Source organism: Crinia signifera, chromosome 8 (genome assembly GCF_055691185.1).
Source record: "Crinia signifera chromosome 8, ASM5569118v1, whole genome shotgun sequence".
Taxonomy (NCBI): domain Eukaryota; kingdom Metazoa; phylum Chordata; class Amphibia; order Anura; family Myobatrachidae; genus Crinia; species Crinia signifera.
Genome location: NC_139224.1, coordinates 178,844,594 through 178,857,557, shown reverse-complemented (window position 1 = coordinate 178,857,557; position 12,964 = coordinate 178,844,594). Strand labels below are relative to the sequence as shown.

General features: G+C 54.9%; 1 protein-coding gene across 1 annotated transcript; it reads left to right on the top strand.

Annotated features, from left to right (window-relative positions):
* Window positions 1-3,146: 3,146 nt before the first annotated feature.
* On the top strand, window positions 3,147-9,027 carry RPS11 (ribosomal protein S11). Its single transcript, XM_083157903.1, has 5 exons — window positions 3,147-3,294; window positions 5,862-5,993; window positions 7,280-7,355; window positions 7,455-7,584; window positions 8,859-9,027. The coding sequence occupies exons 1-5, from the start codon at window positions 3,280-3,282 to the stop codon at window positions 8,980-8,982; spliced, it is 477 nt and encodes a 158-aa protein (XP_083014029.1). The 5' UTR covers window positions 3,147-3,279; the 3' UTR covers window positions 8,983-9,027.
* Window positions 9,028-12,964: the final 3,937 nt, after the last annotated feature.

Genomic DNA, 12,964 nt, shown 5'->3' with positions numbered 1-12,964 from the left:
GTCTATGGAAACATGGCGCCCCCCTCCACTGAACATGTGCAGGTCTATGGAAACATGGCGCCCCCCTCCACTGAGCATGTGCAGGTCTATGGAAACATGGCGCCCCCCTCCACTGAGCATGTGCAGGTCTATGGAAACATGGCGCCCCCTCCACTGAGCATGAACAGGTCTATGGAAACATGGCGCCCCCCTCCACTGAGCATGTGCAGGTCTATGGAAAAATGGCGCCCCCCTCCACTGCACATGTGCAGGTCTATGGAAACATGGTGCCCCCCTCCACTGCACATGTGCAGGTCTATGGAAACATGGTGCCCCCCTCCACTGCACATGTGCAGGTCTATGGAAACATGGCGCACCTCTCCACTGAGCATGTGCAGGTCTATGGAAACATGGTGCCCCCCTCCACTGAGCATGTACAGGTCTATGGAAACATGGCGCCCCCCTCCACTGAGCATGTGCAGGTCTATGGAAACATGGTGCCCCCCTCCACTGCACATGTGCAGGTCTATGGAAACATGGCGCCCCCCTCCACTGAGCATGTGCAGGTCTATGGAAACATGGCGCCCCATCCACTGCACATGTGCAGGTCTATGGAAACATGGCGCCCCCCTCCACTGAGCATGTGCAGGTCTATGGAAACATGGCGCTCCCTCCACTGAGCATATGCAGGTCTATGGAAACATGGCGCCCCCCTACACTGCACATGTGCAGGTCTATGGAAACATGGCGCCCCTCTCCACTGAGCATGTGCAGGTCTATGGAAACATGGCGCCCCCCTCCACTGCACATGTGCAGATCTATGGAAACATGGCGCACCCCTCCACTGAGCATGTGCAGGTCTATGGAAACATGGCGCAACCCTCCACTGCGCATGTGCAGGTCTATGGAAACATGACGCCCCCCTCCACGGAGCATGTGCAGGTCTATGGAAATATGGCGCCCCCCTCCACTGAGCATGTGCAGGTCTATGGAAACATGGTGCCCCCCTCCACTGAGCATGTGCAGGTCTATGGAAACATGGCGCCCCCCTCCACTGAGCATATAAAGGTCTATGGAAACATGGCGCCCCCTCCACTGAGCATATGCAGGTCTATGGAAACATAGCGCCCCCCTCCACTGAGCATATAAAGGTCTATGGAAACATGGCGCCCCCTCCACTGCACATGTGCAGGTCTATGGAAACATGGCGCCCCACTCCACTGAGGTCTATGGAAACATGGTGCCCCCCTCCACTGCACATGTGCAGGTCTATGGAAACATGGCGCCCCCCTCCACTGAGCATGTGCAGGTCTATGGAAACATGGCGCCCCCCTCCACTGAGCATATGCAGGTCTATGAAAACATAGCGCCCCCCTCCACTGAGCATGTGCAGGTCTATGGAAACATGGCGCCCCCCTCCACTGCACATGTGCAGGTCTATGGAAACATGGCGCCCCCCTCCACTGCACATGTGCAGGTCTATGGAAACATGGCGCCCCCCTCCACTGAGCATGTGCAGGTCTATGGAAACATGGTGCACCCCTCCACTGAGCATGTGCAGGTCTATGGAAACATGGCGCCCCCCTCCACTGAGCGTGTGCAGGTCTATGGAAACATGGCGCCCCCTCCAAAGGACATGTGCACGTCTATGGAAACATGGCGCCCCCCTCCACTGAGCATGTGCAGGTCTATGGAAACATGGCGCCCCCCTCCACTGACCAAGTGCAGGTCTATGGATACATGGCGTTATATGTGTGCACTATATAAATAACTGGTATTAATAATCTCTGTACAGCGCTGCGGAATATGTGTGCACTATATAATAACTGGTAATAATAGTCTCTGTACAGCGCTGTGGAATATGTGTGCGCTATATAATAACTGGTAATAATAGTCTCTGTACAGCGCTGCGGAATATGTGTGCGCTATATAATAACTGGTAATAATAGTCTCTGTACAGCGCTGCGGAATATGTGTGCGCTATATAATAACTGGTAATAATAGTCTCTGTACAGCGCTGTGGTATACGTGTGCGCCATATAATAACTGGTAATAATAGTCTCTGTACAGCGCTGTGGTATACGTGTGCGCTATATAATAACTGGTAATAATAGTCTCTGTACAGCGCTGTGTTATACGTGTGCGCTATATAATAACTGGTAATAATAGTCTCTGTACAGCGCTGCGGAATATGTGTGCGCTATGTAATAACTGGTAATAATATTCTCTGTACAGCGCTGCGGAATATGTGTGCGCTATATAATAACTGGTAATAATAGTCTCTGTACATCGCTGTGGTATACGTGTGCGCCATATAATAACTGGTAATAATAATCTCTGTACAGCGCTGCGGAATATGTGTGTTATATAATAACTGGTAATAATAGTCTCTGTACAGCGCTGCGGAATATGTGTGCGCTATGTAATAACTGGTAATAATATTCTCTGTACAGCGCTGTGGAATATGTGTGCGCTATATAATAACTGGTAATAGTCTCTGTACAGCGCTGTGGTATACGTGTGCGCTATATAATAACTGGTAATAGTCTCTGTACAGCGCTGTGGTATATGTGTGCGCTATATAATAACTGGTAATAATAGTCTCTGTACAGTGCTGTAGAATATGTGTGCGCTATATAATAACTGGTAATAATAGTCTCTGTACAGCGCTGTGGTATACGTGTGCGCCATATAATAACTGGTAATAGTCTCTGTACAGCGCTGTGGTATACGTGTGCGCCATATAATAACTGGTAATAGTCTCTGTACAGCGCTGTGGTATACGTGTGCGCCATATAATAACTGGTAATAGTCTCTGTACAGCGCTGTGGTATACGTGTGCGCCATATAATAACTGGTAATAGTCTCTGTACAGCGCTGTGGTATACGTGTGCGCCATATAATAACTGGTAATAGTCTCTGTACAGCGCTGTGGTATACGTGTGCGCCATATAATAACTGGTAATAGTCTCTGTACAGCGCTGTGGTATACGTGTGCGCCATATAATAACTGGTAATAGTCTCTGTACAGCGCTGTGGTATACGTGTGCGCCATACACCGTTAGCAGTCACCACACTGCCCCAGTCGCGTCCTCCCCTCAGCTCAGCTCAGCTCAGCTGTGGTAGCCCCTCCCCCTCACACATTCATACATGATGGGGTTGGCGGCTGTTACGTCACACGTCTATTTGCATTCCCCGCCCACCTGACGCCGGCGCGCCGCCTGACGTCATCTCCGCCCCTGCGCCTGCTTAGGAATCCCCGTGGCAGAATCGAGTCTCTTTTTTCCCCGGCTGCTCAAGATGGCGGACATCCAGGTGAGGGCTCCGGAGCTGCGGGAGATACAGTCGCCTCACCCGGGGCTCCAGCGGCGTGATGGTGTACTGCAGGGCTGGTGGGAGGGTGCGGGATGCTCGGGCGGCTGCGGGGGCTGTGGAGGGGGCGCCGCGTGTAGGCCGGGGGCAGACTGTGGGCCCCATGTGCTGGATGTACCCCGTGGGCCCCATGTGCTGGATGTACCCCGTGGGCCCCATGTGCTGGATGTACCCGTGTGACCCGGCCGCACATGGGATCCCTGTGCTGGCTCTAACGTGTGCGCTGCCCCAATACGTGCCCAAGCGGGGGAGACCCTACCACCCCCCGTGCTGCGTGCACACACACTGACCTCCCCTGTGCTGCGGGAGAGCAGAGTCCCACATGGGGGCAGAGGGCCCTGCTCGTGAGAGCTTCCAGTGTAAACCCTGCACTAGGCACCCGCCTTACCCAGCGCTGGTCTCTGTGCCTGCCTTACCCTGCGCTGGTCTCTGTGCCCCCGTGTTACACATGTTCTTATCCACTGTATGTAAGCCCTGCACAAACATATGTAAAGGGAGGTGAGGTCGGGCCGGTCTCTGGGGTTGCACATGAGACTTCAGGGTGGCAGCAGGATGTATTTTATGCTATCACTACTGTGTCTGTCTGGCTTGGATGCAGTGCAACACCTTTTACGCCCCCCACACAGTGAAAAGAAAAAAAAATGACATTGGTCCATATATGAATCCTATTGCTCCCCACAAGGAAACTAAAAGAACAAATGGAGGCCCTGCCTGTCCTCCCTACCTGTCCTCCCTGCCTGTCCTCCCTACCTGTCCTCCCTGCCTGTCCTCCCTACGCCTCAGTAGCAGGGTTGCTCACACTGAGCAGCAGGAAGGCTCGGATGCTGGCTGGTGGGAATAATGAGATCCCTCCCTGGTATAAGTCACGGCTCAGGCACTGAGCCTCCCATAAGAGCCCGTTTTTATTGCAAGTTTTATTGCACTGCTATTATAATGATTAAATAAAATGTTATTTACTTATTCCATGCTATAGTTTTACTTTCATTTCTCCCAAACACCAGCGCTGTTATTCTGTTATTGATCCAGGTTTTGTGGGATTGAACCCATTCTAGCGCCTATTATCTGTAAGGAACCACCTCTTTTACATAGGAGCGCTGCCTGTGTCCTGTTAACCGGTAGTGTGCCTTACAGCTTACCACGGCTCACTAGCCTCCCCTTCAGCCTCTATGGTGACCGCGGCTCACTAGCCTCCCCTTCAGCCTCTATGGTGACCGCGGCTCACTAGCCTCCCCTACAGCCTCTATGGTGACCGCGGCTCACTAGCCTCCCCTACAGCCTCTATGGTGACCGCGGCTCACTAGCCTTCCCTACAGCCTCTATGGTGACCGCGGCTCACTAGCCTCCCCTTCAGCCTCTATGGTGACCGCGGCTCACTAGCCTCCCCTACAGCCTCTATGGTGACCGCGGCTCACTAGCCTCCCCTACAGCCTCTATGGTGACTGCGGCTCACTAGCCTCCCCTACAGCCTCTATGGTGACCGCGGCTCACTAGCCTCCCCTACGGCCTCTATGGTGACTGCGGCTCACTAGCCTCCCCTACGGCCTCTATGGTGACTGCGGCTCACTAGCCTCCCCTACGGCCTCTATGGTGACCGCGGCTCACTAGCCTCCCCTACAGCCTCTATGGTGACTGCGGCTCACTAGCCTCCCCTACAGCCTCTATGGTGACCGCGGCTCACTAGCCTCCCCTACAGCCTCTATGGTGACCGCGGCTCACTAGCGCCTCCCCTACAGCCTCTATGGTGACCGCGGCTCACTAGCGCCTCCCCTACAGCCTCTATGGTGACCGCGGCTCACTAGCCTCCCCTACAGCCTCTATGGTTAGTGCGTTGTGGGCACAAGGCTCCTCCGTAGCTGCGGGATACCGGCCAAAGGGGTGGTTAAGTACAGGGCATGGTTGTGTCTTGTAAATGATTGCCCGGCATGGCCACCAGACTCGGAGGCTATTACGTTTGGCCCATGGTGTGATGTTGGTGTCTGTCTCAGTGCTGAGGTCATGGGTTTAATTCCTACCACGTCCCTTACTGTGTGTATCTACTCCCAGTGTAAGTATACTTTGGCAGACTATAGGCCATTTGGTTCTTATTTGAGGTCCTATTGTAGGTTCACATGTGGTTATGCCATAGCAATCACCTGCTGCACAGTGTCATGTACGCTGTCGCACTTATACAAAGTCACACGTTTAGTGTTAAGGTCCACACACACTGGGCTATTTTGCTTAGTGAGTATGGACAGCAATGATCGGTGGGGGGAGCTGCTCAGTGCGTACAGAGCCGCTTTCCCCTGCCCAGCGCTAGTCAGCAGGGGGGCGGATGGCCATGCATCGCTCATCGCCGGGCCGTACACACTGGGCAGCTGTGGTCTGTAAGCCATTCACACTTGCTGTATGGGCCTTTACTTTTGTGCTGTGTGGTTCTGTTACAGGACTATCACTACATCTACATCTCGCTGTTTTCTATGTCCTCATCCTTCATATAATGGTCCCTATATATGTCGTGTTTGCTATTACAGACGGAGAGGGCCTATCAGAAGCAGCCTACCATCTTCCAGAACAAGAAGCGCGTGCTTCTCGGAGAGACTGCCAAGGAGAAACTTCCCCGATACCACAAGAACATTGGTCTGGGATTTAAGACCCCCAGAGATGTAATGACTGCAGCACTTATATATATATATATCTATCACACACACACACACAATATTGATGCTGTACAAGCAATGAGTCTGATGTCGTTCAGTGCCGATGGGCAGGTATATGTAAATGGTCGCCTCGTTATGTCCATCACGGCAGAACTCTGCCTGGTCAGTCTACAAATATTTCTGCAGAGAAGTGTACCCAGACTTGGTGGTAAATAATGTAACCTTGTACCGGCGTTACCACTTGGTAGATGAGGGCACGGGGCTGTGGTTCACGTTTTGTAAGTTTAACTTTGTAGTGTTTCATAAATTCCTGTGCGTTGAGCTGACAGCCTGGTCTGTCATCGTACAGCGTTGGTGTGAGACGCGTGGTGCAACACTGTCACAGGTATGATTCCTGTACTCCTTCCCTGACTTCTAGCCTCATACACACCATATAGCAGAAGGGCCCTTCTGAACGGTATCTTTTACTATATCGTCTGTTGTGTACACTGAATATAGTCAGCGACTCCCGGGTGGTAGCGCCCCACAGGGTATTGAGCAGATACTGTGGGCTGGTCCACCTGTGTTCTCCTCCATCCCTATAAAACATCTGCAGGAGTGGGCAGACTACATTCTCCAGGGCGGTTCAGCGAGGCGACCATGCTGCGATGTACAGGTTATTTAAGCATTGGATTTTGATATTTTTTTCCTTTTCTTGGGTATTCTAAATGATTTTCACACCCATCCTGTATTCAGTGTGTAAAAGGGAAAATAGGTTGGAAGTCCCCTTTATGCAGTTAGTGAGGCCCCCATCTAGTCCCTAGTTCTGGGAGTATTTTCAGGAGATGTTAGAAGTGTTGGGTTCTATAGATGCTGCCATGATGCGCACACACATGCGTCCGGCTGGCACAGTTCAGTTTCTGGGCTCCGTGTGCCTATAAATGATCACACACCCTGCGGCAAACCAGGCGTATATGCGTATAGCCCCAGCTGGCTCTATCTGGGCTAGTCGCATGCATTATGCCCTATGGGAGTCCGCCCAGTCTCTGGTTCTTGCTAGACCCAGGTGCCTCTCCCCTAGTCACAACAAGAGAGCTGGGCTACATATCGGCCTTGCTGCGTCATAGGGTTACGTAGTTGGTAACATTGCTGAATCCAGTCCATGGGACAAGCTAACAGGGCATGTTTTCCGGATCTCCTTGCTGGAGCAGAAGTGGATTTATTACTGGGGCACATTACAGTGATCTGTTAGTGAAGCGTTGATGTAGGAAATACTGTCCGATATTTACCCATCTATCCGGCTTGTCTTCCAGGCGATTGATGGCACGTACATCGACAAGAAGTGTCCCTTCACTGGCAATGTCTCCATCCGTGGCCGAATCCTTTCTGGTAAGTCAGTAATGGTGGCACCGAAATGTAATAATCTCCGGCCGGCGGGTGGTACTGGCGTTACACTGCAGGACTCTATTTGACATCCCTATCTTTCAGGCGTGGTCACAAAGATGAAGATGCAGCGCACAATCGTCATCCGCCGGGACTACTTGCATTACATTCGCAAGTACAACCGATTTGAGAAACGCCACAAGAACATGTCTGTGCACCTCTCCCCCTGCTTCAGGTAAGCACTGTGCAGCCATCTGGTACTTCTCTGCTTGTTCCTGTATGTGGGAAACTTTAATTCAGGCGCTGTGTGAGTGCAGGAAGGCAGCGCCTGTGTACGAGCGGTATGGTGTGAGTGGGAGGGCAGCGCCTGTGTAGGAGCGGTATGGTGTGAGGGAGGGCAGCGCCTGTGTAGGAGCGGTATGGTGTGAGGGAGGGCAGCGCCTGTGTAGGAGCGGTATGGTGTGAGTGGGAGGGCAGCTCCTGCATAGGAGCGGTATGGTGTGAGGGAGGGCAGCGCCTGTGTAGGAGCTTTATGGTGTGAGTGGGAGGGCAGCGCCTGCATAGGAGAAGTATGATAGCATGAGTGGGAGGGAGGGCAGCGCCTGTGTAGGAGCTGTATGATGGGAGGGAGGGCAGCGCCTGTGTAGGAGCTGTATGATGGGAGGGAGGGCAGCGCCTGTGTAGGAGCTGTATGATGGGAGGGAGGGCAGCGCCTGTGTAGGAGCTGTATGATGGGAGGGAGGGCAGCGCCTGTGTAGGAGCTGTATGATGGGAGGGAGGGCAGCGCCTGTGTAGGAGCTGTATGATGGGAGGGAGGGCAGCGCCTGTGTAGGAGCTGTATGATGGGAGGGAGGGCAGCGCCTGTGTAGGAGCTGTATGATGGGAGGGCGGGCAGCGCCTGTGTAGGAGCTGTATGATGGGAGGGCGGGCAGCGCCTGTGTAGGAGCTGTATGATGGGAGGGCGGTACGGTGTGAGTGATAGAGGGCAGCGCCTGTGTAGGAGTGGTACGTATGTTCTGTTGTGGTCCTTGAGGGCATCTGGGATCCACTGATGCACACAGACTGTACAGCAGGGGATATTACACCTTGTTATATACAATCTCATTACACTTTGTAAGGAAATATAAATTCTTCAGACAGAGTCCATTCCCAGGCAGCTCCTGTCTCACCTGCGATGGTCTACCATGGGGCAATGTCTGGGTGCAGAGCACTCACAGGATGCTGATCTGAGGGAGGACCTCTGTCCATGTGGTTACTGAGTGTCCCAATTCTATGTAACAATGTGCATGGGGGCGCAATCAGCCGGTTAGGGTTTAGGAACCACAGGTTGGGTGCAGGCATTCTGTGATATGGGGGGAGGCTTCTAGTAATGGCCCCCAAATCCACATCTGTAGTCTCACTGATCACAGATCTCTGTTGGGCCAGTCTGCACGCTGCCACAATCTGAGGAATGTCTGACCCATTGTCCCATCTGCGTTCTCTAACAGACTTGCTGTACTTGTGTTACAGGGATGTCCAGGTTGGGGACATTGTCACTGTCGGAGAGTGCCGGCCGCTCAGCAAAACTGTCCGCTTCAACGTCCTGAAAGTGACAAAAGCTGCCGGAACCAAGAAGCAGTTCCAGAAGTTCTAAGCGTAAAGCAAATGTTTCAGGTCCAATAAACTGTGTAAAACCCTCCGGTGACTCCTGGTTTCCATGTGTGGGGGGGATAGGAGCTGCTACCAGCCTGCTGGGGGTCCTGCGTGTGTAGCACTAATGGCTGTACTCCTAGGCGGTTCTGTAGTAAGCACACAGCGCGGTCCTATTGCATGCGGCCTGTGTACAGTGCCTGCTCTTGTGGTGGTGCCAGGGGTAGGGCGCTATACAGTGACTGGTGTATTGGGGGAGATGACCCTGTGTGATTGGTGGCTGGGAGCTGCTACCAGCCTGCTGAGGGTCCTGCGTGTGTAGCCCCAATAGGGAGGTATCGCTGTGACTGGGGGTGTGGGAGCTGCTACCAGCCTGCTGGGGGGTCCTGCGTGTGTAGCCCCAATAGGGAGGTATCGCTGTGACTGGGGGTGTGGGAGCTGCTACCAGCCTGCTGAGGGTCCTGCGTGTGTAGCCCTAATAGGGTGGTATCGCTGTGACTGGGGGTGTGGGAGATGCTACCAGCCTGCTGGGGGTCCTGCGTGTGTAGCCCCAATAGGGAGGTGTCGCTGTGATTGGGGGATGGGAGCTGCTACCAGCCTGCTGGGGGTCCTGCGTGTGTAGCCCCAATAGGGAGGTGTCGCTGTGATTGGGGGATGGGAGCTGCTACCAGCCTGCTGGGGGTCCTGCGTGTGTAGCCCCAATAGGGAGGTGTCGCTGTGATTGGGGGATGGGAGCTGCTACCAGCCTGCTGAGGGTCCTGCGTGTGTAGCCCCAATAGGGAGGTATCGCTGTGACTGGGGGTGTGGGAGCTGCTACCAGCCTGCTGGGGGTCCTGCGTGTGTAGCCCCAATAGGGAGGTGTCGCTGTGATTGGGGGATGGGAGCTGCTACCAGCCTGCTGAGGGTCCTGCGTGTGTAGCCCCAATAGGGTGGTATCGCTGTGACTAGGGGTGTGGGAGCTGCTACCAGCCTGCTGGGGGGTCCTGCTTGTGTAGCCCCAATAGGGAGGTGTCGCTGTGATTGGGGGATGGGAGCTGCTACCAGCCTGCTGAGGGTCCTGCGTGTGTAGCCCCAATAGGGAGGTATCGCTGTGACTGGGGGTGTGGGAGATGCTACCAGCCTGCTGGGGGTCCTGCGTGTGTAGCCCCAATAGGGAGGTGTCGCTGTGATTGGGGGATGGGAGCTGCTACCAGCCTGCTGGGGGTCCTGCGTGTGTAGCCCCAATAGGGAGGTGTCGCTGTGATTGGGGGATGGGAGCTGCTACCAGCCTGCTGGGGGTCCTGCGTGTGTAGCCCCAATAGGGAGGTGTCGCTGTGATTGGGGGATGGGAGCTGCTACCAGCCTGCTGGGGGTCCTGCGTGTGTAGCCCCAATAGGGAGGTGTCGCTGTGATTGGGGGATGGGAGCTGCTACCAGCCTGCTGAGGGTCCTGCGTGTGTAGCCCCAATAGGGAGGTATCGCTGTGACTGGGGGTGTGGGAGCTGCTACCAGCCTGCTGGGGGTCCTGCGTGTGTAGCCCCAATAGGGAGGTGTCGCTGTGATTGGGGGATGGGAGCTGCTACCAGCCTGCTGAGGGTCCTGCGTGTGTAGCCCCAATAGGGTGGTATCGCTGTGACTAGGGGTGTGGGAGCTGCTACCAGCCTGCTGGGGGGTCCTGCGTGTGTAGCCCCAATAGGGAGGTGTCGCTGTGATTGGGGGATGGGAGCTGCTACCAGCCTGCTGGGGGTCCTGCGTGTGTAGCCCCGATAGGGAGGTGTCGCTGTGATTGGGGATGGGAGCTGCTACCAGCCTGCTGAGGGTCCTGCGTGTGTAGCCCCAATAGGGAGGTATCGCTGTGACTGGGGGTGTGGGAGCTGCTACCAGCCTGCTGAGGGTCCTGCGTGTGTAGCCCCAATAGGGTGGTATCGCTGTGACTGGGGGTGTGGGAGCTGCTACCAGCCTGCTGGGGGTCCTGCGTGTGTAGCCCCAATAGGGAGGTGTCGCTGTGATTGGGGGATGGGAGCTGCTACCAGCCTGCTGGGGGTCCTGCGTGTGTAGCCCCAATAGGGAAGTGTCGCTGTGATTGGGGGATGGGAGCTGCTACCAGCCTGCTGAGGGTCCTGCGTGTGTAGCCCCAATAGGGAGGTATCGCTGTGACTGGGGGTGTGGGAGCTGCTACCAGCCTGCTGGGGGTCCTGCGTGTGTAGCCCCAATAGGGAGGTGTCGCTGTGATTGGGGGATGGGAGCTGCTACCAGCCTGCTGGGGGTCCTGCGTGTGTAGCCCCAATAGGGAGGTGTCGCTGTGACTGGGGGTGTGGGAGCTGCTACCAGCCTGCTGGGGGTCCTGCGTGTGTAGCCCCAATAGGGAGGTGTCGCTGTGACTGGGGGTGTGGGAGCTGCTACCAGCCTGCTGGGGGTCCTGCGTGTGTAGCCCCAATAGGTAGGTGTCGCTGTGATTGGGGGATGGGAGCTGCTACCAGCCTGCTGGGGGGTCCTGCGTGTGTAGCCCCAATAGGGAGGTATCGCTGTGACTGGGGGTGTGGGAGCTGCTACCAGCCTGCTGGGGGTCCTGCGTGTGTAGCCCCGATAGGGAGGTGTCGCTGTGATTGGGGGATGGGAGCTGCTACCAGCCTGCTGGGGGTCCTGCGTGTGTAGCCCCAATAGGGAGGTGTCGCTGTGATTGGGGGATGGGAGCTGCTACCAGCCTGCTGGGGGTCCTGCGTGTGTAGCCCCAATAGGGAGGTGTCGCTGTGATTGGGGGGATGGGAGCTGCTACCAGCCTGCTGAGGGTCCTGCGTGTGTAGCCCCAATAGGGTGGTATCGCTGTGACTAGGGGTGTGGGAGCTGCTACCAGCCTGCTGGGGGTCCTGCGTGTGTAGCCCCAATAGGGAGGTGTCGCTGTGATTGGGGGATGGGAGCTGCTACCAGCCTGCTGGGGGGTCCTGCGTGTGTAGCCCCGATAGGGAGGTGTCGCTGTGATTGGGGATGGGAGCTGCTACCAGCCTGCTGGGGGTCCTGCGTGTGTAGCCCCAATAGGGAGGTGTCGCTGTGATTGGGGGATGGGAGCTGCTACCAGCCTGCTGGGGGTCCTGCGTGTGTAGCCCAGATAGGGAGGTGTCGCTGTGATTGGGGGATGGGAGCTGCTACCAGCCTGCTGGGGGTCCTGCGTGTGTAGCCCCGATAGGGAGGTGTCGCTGTGTGATCTGTAACGTATGGTGCCCATATACTAAGACGTCTCTTCTGTCTGCTAGCTGTGTGGGGCAGGAGATGTGTCCATAGTCTGCTGACATTCCGGCTCTCACTGGTGGACATCTGGTGTCTCCTATGCTGGCTGGGCTACAGTGATATGACTGCTGGCATCTGGAGGGGAAGGATATTAGAACTGCCCCCAATCAGTACAATCCTGGTGCACTATCCAATGTTACAATAATGTCTGGTGCCGTTAGTAGAACTCTGGAGAAGAAATACTTATCAGCCCACTAATGTCTTTATAAAGGTGCATACACATTGAGCAATTTTTTGCCCATCCATGTTTTTGTGCAGCTATGGCCTGCAGGAGGCTATGGAAAGCGGTCTACCCCGTCGTTCAAATGCTGGTGATGTAGGAGTGCGCATTCGCGTCATCACTGGGCAACTTTGGCCCTGAGAGCTGCTGAAATGGTAAATGATCTGCTTTCAGCCCAGTGTGTATCGGCCTTAAACTACAGCCGTCATCTCATCTGCCTTCTACACTCGCATCTTACACAGCCGGATACACAAACTTCAAACAAGTCCGAAACCAAGATAAACAATAACCACAACCATGTAACAAACCACATCAGAGCGAGCCCCATAGAGATTAGCTCATTGTAATGGGGGGGGATCCCATATGGCAGCTCTCTGTTGGTGCAATTGCTTCCAAATGTCCCCAGTCTTCCCCAACGGGACATGCAATCTGTCCTGTTCCTATTCCTCACACGCTGTAATGTCTGCTCACGGAAGGCACCGGGTTTCTGCATTCAGTGCAAT